Below are 6,852 nucleotides of genomic sequence, written 5' to 3' on the forward strand. Positions count from 1 at the left end.
AAGTTTTCTAAAAACCAAACCTAAGTTTCTGCTTGTGAGCTGATCCTGACTCAGCAATGACCCTACAGGACAGAGAGCTGTCCCACCCGCAGGACAGAGAGCTGTCCCACCCACCCGCAGGACAGAGAGCTGTCCCACCCGCAGGACGCAGAGCTGTCCCACCCGCAGGACAGAGAGCTGTCCCACCCGCAGGACAGAGAGCTGTCCCACCCGCAGGACAGAGAGCTGTCCCACCCGCAGGACGCAGAGCTGTCCCATACACAGGCTGGTCTATGCAGTCTCAATGGCTGTCCCCCTTACAGGAGCCAGAATGTCCCATCTCTCTCCCGAGGAGCAGCTGATGGGTTCTAATTACAGACCCTGCACTTGCCAGCCAAGTACTGCCAAGGCTCTTTTTGGAATATTCTACTGAAGATTAAAATAAAACTATGAAGTTACCTTCATTAAGTCAGAATAGTAAATCCAAGCAAAATAAAGAAAATGTTTGTTTACAACCTTATCAAATCCTGAACCAGACCTTTCTGATGCTAATGTCAAGGGACTTATATCTATTCCACAGACCATAATAAAAACGTGCCCCAAGTTATGGTAGTTATGAAGACATAAGTAACACAATGGCAGCCTTAGCGGTTTAACTGAATACACTACCTGGAAGTAGGCACTCTCACAGAGGACATCGTAGCATATATCGAGGGGGTTGTGCACTCTGCCCTGAGCCGCCTCTCCCGCTGAGGACCTCTCCTGGGAGAAGCTGTGCAGGTAGTGGGCCGCCACGGTCCAGAAGTGTAGCTCCGACTCATCACCGTACAGCCTGCGAAGGTGTCACCGTCAGTTACAGCGGCACTCAGCCAAGACCTGGGGGCCCGAACAGAGTTTCTGGGGGGCACAAGGTGGGGAATGGAGGGGGGCAGAGGTACCAGGAGTACAGTGCTGACCCTTGAAGGACCCCTGGGATACAGGCTTGGTGCTCGGCTAGGGCGAGGGAGCTAGTTCTCTGCCCTGCGACTGGGTCTCAGACAGCACAGGCCCCCTCAGACCCTGCTCCGTGCTGGGCTGTGCAGCTTTACGTCTGGTCAGGTCTGAGGAACAGCAGCTGACCTGTGCTAGGAGCACTGCGGACGCCTGACAACTATCTACCTGGCTCGTCATCAGCTCACCTTTCGCATGAAGAGAAAGTTTCTCTGCAGTGAGAGGCGGATGAGAGCAGCCTCTAGACCCTGGGGAGTGGAGGGGCAGGTCTTCTCACAGGTGAGAGCTCCACGGTGACAGCACTGCTTTCAAACCAACTTCATATGCTCACATACGTGCCGTTTGTGAACATTTAAAATCAGTTATTAGAAACACGGTGGGAAGAAGCCCTTTCAGCAAAGAAGGCCTGCAGGCCCAGGGCTCCCTGTCAGAACTGCCTGCTCTACGACTTTGTCACTACTTGTGAAGTAACTCTAAGTCACATCTAAAGAACGGGACCTTCTTCTAGAACCTCATCGCGTCTGGCCTTAACTGAACCCCGGGAGAGAGACAAGAGCCCATGAGAAGTGGTCTGCCGGGCATGGCTGCTTCCCCCCCGGCGTTACCTTGAAACAAGCAGGCACCTCTGCAGGAGGGTGAAGGCCGGGTCAAGTAGGAGCGTCTTTACGTCACTGCGGACAGGAATTCAGACCAAGGCCGGATGGCCATTGTGCATCAAACAAGAAGGAGATGCATCAGTACACTCTGGGGCGGGGAACTGCCACACAGCTCACAAACGCAAAGTCACTGCGGACTCTGAAATCTTTTATATAAACTTAATACGTTGCTGCAAATGACGGTTAAAAAAAGTGCTTCTAAGCACGGCCATCAATTTAAAAGCGTGCGGCAACGTGTTTTACCAAGGCTCCCAGGGCTTCGGGCTTGGAGAGGTAGTACCTCGCAGCCACCGGCGGGGGCGTGCAGGGGCTGCTCCTGGCTCAGATTCCCGCAGTTCCCATTGGAACAGTCACCTCAGTATCCCTCAAGTGACTGTGCCAGTGATCAGACAGGATTCACCTCTGAAAAGAGGATGCTTAGAACTCATTTCTGCAACTACTCAAAGGCCAGTGTTTATAAAAACTGAAGTTTAGAAAATGGCCAAATAAGATCTTCATGAAGTTAATGAGAGGACAGTCTTTAAATCTCTAGTTTTCTTTTCAAACATAAATGTTATTCTTCAGACAAAGAAAATCATTCTTCTAATACATGATCAATAAAATATTCTATTTGGGTAACTTATTTCAGAATTGCAGGCAACAGGCTAGATTATGAAAATATGGTGTGTTCCACCACCAAGAACTCCTTACAGATCCATCTTTTTCTACTTTCTGTGCAGTATTATTCCCCATACACAGTTTGTAAATGCTCCCAGCTCTCGAGCTCACCTTAATTCCTTACCTAGAACTGTACACACAGGGCACATGACACACAGAACTCATTCAAGGAGAGCTAGCCCACAAGAATTGCCGTCTGTCCTCTGAGCCTGGCTCCAGGGGGCCGTGGGTGGAGGCTGGACACTGAGGTCACCCCACGCAGCTCCCAGGACCGCCGACCCCACCCCAGGGCAATCCCATCCCACACTCCTGCAGAAAGGCTCTCTGTCAGTGTATCATAAAGCAAATACACTGGCAAAAATTGTAAAGGAAAACAGTCCTGTCTCACTGGACCACCAGTTATCTTCCAAAACTCAACTCATTTTACTTCTTAAAAGCCTCTACGAATGTACTTGTCTCTCCCGGATTCCTCTCCTAAAAAAGGCATAGAGCGCGTACTTGGACAATGAATTCAACTGCTCTTGAAGGAGGTCCTTTATTTCTTCATTTTCCGGATAATCACTGCAGAGGGGGCGGGGGGAAGAAAATGAAACACATCTTTATTTAAAGCCATTTACTGTCTCATCAGAAAGACTCTGTGGGCATGCTGATGTCTCTCTAGAACCCTTGGTTAGAAATCCGTCTACAGACTGAAATCCCAAGGGTCCCTTCTGGAGTCCACAACCACCCCTAACATCGGCTCTCTTACTACTGGTCAAGACGAAGGAATGAGTAAAGGAAGTCCTGGTTTTGAAGCAGAAAATGTGTTAGGCTCTGAAAACCATCAGGTTTAGACTCATTTAATTAGACTCTGAAGAGCTTTGCTGGTTTAACAGTTACGCCCTGGCTGCTAGGTGAAAACCTGGTGATTTGAACTCACCCCACAGCTCTGAGGGAGAAAGACATGGTGGTCTGCTCCCACCAATGACAGGCTGGGAAGCCTGCGGGACAGTCCTTGACCTGGGGCTGCCGTGGGCTAGTGCTGAACTGACAGCACTAACAACAAAGATGGAGCTGGGCGATGACTAGGAATTTGTCTATTCTCCTCTAAGAGATCCTTTGTGGAATTCTTTGTGACATTTTTTATTTCCCATCTCGGGCCTGCCTCTGCACTGTATATAGTATAAGCTCAGTACACATCGGCAGATTCAATTAACAACCTCTGACTATTGTTTCTGTGAATATTTTTTATAGTAAGTGAGGCAACGAGATTTAGAAAAACATAAGAAACCTCTAAGACAAAGCCAATGACGTCCTTTTTTGCTTGGCCTACATCAGCCCGACCCACCCTCTCCTTCCCTAATGGTGGCATGCTCCAGTTCAGGCCTGAGGACGCCCACACAACCATCTGAAGCAGAATATGCTGGCACCGTGAGCCCACATACCCATTCGGCCAAAAGACCGGGGGAGGGCTGGAGAGGCCGGGAGAGGAGAGGCTGGGGAGGTCACCCTTCTAGCCTGCAGGCCCGCTCTCCCTCAACTCGGTCAGGAGACTCAGCTCGATTGTGGCCCTGGACATGAGCCACTGCTGATACTCACAGGTGCTCTTCAACCCCAAGGAGACTAAGCAAGGAAACTACTTACACTTGATAAATGTCCAGAGAGTACTGTCCACTCCACGGCTGGTGTAGTAAGAAGGCTTTCAAGGCCAGCGAGGCCCTGGGGACAAGTATGTACGGGCACCACACGGGCTCTAGGACAACAAAGTGGTTGGTTTCCATTACTGTTTTCTCATTTGCAGACAGCTACAGGAGTCCGCAGCAGCAATGCACAAGCCCGGGGCTAAGAGCTGGGCTGCACTATTGGCAAGAACACTGCCTGGGAGAGTGCAGACTTCATCACAGCATCACCGGTAGGGGCATCTCAGTGGTCTCCTTCCAGGTGCCACAGAATGTGATCACCTGTGCTGCTGGAATTCCCTTGTAAGGACACCTTCCTCCTTTATCATGAGTCCCATGTGGAGGAGACATTGTGAGACGGTGACTTCCCAGCCCTGACCAAGCTTTGACATGAAGACTTAGCTCCCACTAATGCTCCTTGCTTGAATCAGTGACACAGCAGTTCCAAGGCAGTGACTGGCTAATTCCACCACCTTTCCGCCTCTCTCAACTCGGGTACTACTCTGTAAGCATGCGCTTTCTCGCCTTCCCCTCTGATTGGCTCTGAGGACCACTCCTGAAGTCAACAGCTCACTAGATGCCATCCCTGCCTTTTGCGCTGTTCAGACAGCCCAGGCCTTGCTCCGGGAGCCTCTCAGGCTCGTCTCTGCATCCTGACGGCAAATTCTCTGGCTTTCTTATACTTTCTCGATATCTGATACAACATGTCCCAGCTCATCCTGAACTTTGGCTGCCTCTGTCCGGGAATGAGTGGCTTCTCCAAGGACTCTTGTTTCTTTCACTTAGGAAACGGAATTCATATGGACTAGGCTCAGCAGGAGGAACCCAGCAGCCCTCGTCATGGGCTACGTCTGAGGAGAGCTATGCTCAGGAAATACTCTGTGACAAACCACACAGAAGAGGCTCAAAGTGGGAAAAACCCACTGTGATCGACGCTGACTCACAGAGACCCTAACGGGCAGGGCAGAAGCGCCCCCCACCCCCTACGGTTTCCGGGCTGTACATCTTTATGTGGGAAGACTGCCACATCCTTCCCATGGGGAACTGGTCAGTCTGAATCACTGACCTCCTCGCGATCAGGGGAACCAAGGTGCCACCAGGGCTCAGGGGACGTGTAAAACCTGACCTGGGGAAGGCTGACCTCTGCAGTCACAAAGATGAGAGCAGCTCAGTGATAGAGAAGCTCAAGCTTCAAGTCATCTCATTTCCTTAGACACAGATTCTTAGCAAATGAGCTTGAAATGATGCAGAGCCGCTCCCCGGGAAGCCAGCAAAGAGCAAAGCTTAGCATTAAGGCCGCCGCCCGTCACAGCACATACCGACTAACTCCTGCTCATCCATCCTGAAACACGTGGACTTCATGGACATCTCCAGGATCCGGATACAGCCATCATCTGACGCCAAGATCACTTTATCTGACGTACACCAGTCCACGTCCAGTATCCGGAAAGTCACATTTCTCCCGCTCCTTAAACTGCTCACCATCTGAACCTTCAAGCACAGATTTGGTCATCACTTTCACAGAGAAGCAGCAGCTACTTACTATTGTGCCTCAAACAGTTCGAGACAGCCACTGCCTGCAACAAAGGCCTGCGGCGGGACTGGCCACCTCTGCTCCACAGGCAGACACATTGAAAAGGTCCCAAAGACAAAGACATCAAATCAAACAATCTGGTGGGCTATCTTTTTTGGATGTCTGAGTTGGATCATTTCTTGATCTTTTTTTTTGATACTACGAGTAATATTTTTTTAAATAAAGACAGAATTTGTCATCAGTAATTTGACAGATCTGTGACATCCTTTTCACGCCTCAGCCAGGAGGACTTGACCCCACAGCCCAGGTGAGCTGTGCTGAGTCACCGCAGCAGGCCTACCTCTCTGGTGTCCCACACTTCGGCTCCATCGTTGTACATCGCTATCAGTTTTTGGTTTCCTTTGCCAGGGGCGAAGCGGATCTTCCTCACCCAACTGCGGTGCGTAGGTACCCCTCTGAGGACAAGCAGAAAGCAGGTGATGCGAGATGAGCTATGGGCTCTGGGAAACCGGACTGTTCCGACAGGCCTGGTGGTGCAAAGACCCTGGATTTCCCGAGATAGGAGCAACTGACAGCCTGTTCTTTAAGGACCGCAGCAATCGGGTCCAGAATGTCTGCACAGACCACCTCCAGAGCAGTCTTCTCTGACTGACCTGGGGCTTGGCTGAAGGCTCCCAAGGGCCCGGCTACCCCCAGCCACGTCTACTCATCCTGTCTGCCAAATCGCCACCTCTAGGGGCTTGATTCATAAATTTACATCAATTAAAAGGTTACTTTTTAAAAATTTTGACCAAATAACAAAATCCTATTCTTCCCCCCACCCCCAAATCCCCTTCTTGGCTCATACCTCGATACTCTGCCTTTCAAATCCCAAAAATTTAAATTTCCATCGACGTCACCAAGAACTAAGGTGTCACCTTTCCAAGCGATGCAGGTAATACTGCCCATACTGCCCTAGGGAAGGACAACCACAAACACAAGTGTCACTACTTACCAGCAGCTAACATAGGAAGGCTTTTACATGATGGCGAGAACACAGCAATAAGGGCATTTTAGTAACATTTAATTACAAAGGCTTCCGTCTGAAAGTGAATGCCATCAAGTCAGAACCCAAGCTAAAGGGGTCCCACGGCATCACACACAACACAACAGTCAAGGAGTCCCACGGCATCACACACAACAATCGAGGAGTCCCACGGCACCACACACAACACAACAGTCGAGGAGTCCCACGGCATCACACACAACAGTCGAGGAGTCTCACGGCATCACACACAACAATCGAGGAGTCTCACGGCATCACACACAACAGTCAAGGAGTCTCACGGCATCACACACAACACAACAGTCAAGGAGTCCCACGGCATCACACACAACA

General features: G+C 50.4%; 1 protein-coding gene across 1 annotated transcript in view; it reads right to left on the reverse strand.

Moving 5' to 3' along the window:
- The window catches only part of WDR11 (WD repeat domain 11), a 44,618-nt gene that overhangs the window by 4,929 nt on the left and 32,837 nt on the right, over positions 1-6,852 (reverse strand). The window contains exons 17-23 of the mRNA XM_006880147.1: positions 6,322-6,428; positions 5,815-5,929; positions 5,260-5,431; positions 3,906-4,014; positions 2,781-2,843; positions 1,575-1,640; positions 649-811 (exon numbers count right to left, since the gene is read on the reverse strand). Of these exons, the coding sequence (XP_006880209.1) occupies positions 649-811; positions 1,575-1,640; positions 2,781-2,843; positions 3,906-4,014; positions 5,260-5,431; positions 5,815-5,929; positions 6,322-6,428 (795 nt within the window). The remainder of the gene's footprint in view (positions 1-648; positions 812-1,574; positions 1,641-2,780; positions 2,844-3,905; positions 4,015-5,259; positions 5,432-5,814; positions 5,930-6,321; positions 6,429-6,852) is intronic.

This window comes from Elephantulus edwardii, unplaced genomic scaffold (assembly GCF_000299155.1).
Source record: "Elephantulus edwardii isolate Elephantulus edwardi_28Jun2011 unplaced genomic scaffold, EleEdw1.0 scaffold00006, whole genome shotgun sequence".
NCBI lineage: Eukaryota > Metazoa > Chordata > Mammalia > Macroscelidea > Macroscelididae > Elephantulus > Elephantulus edwardii.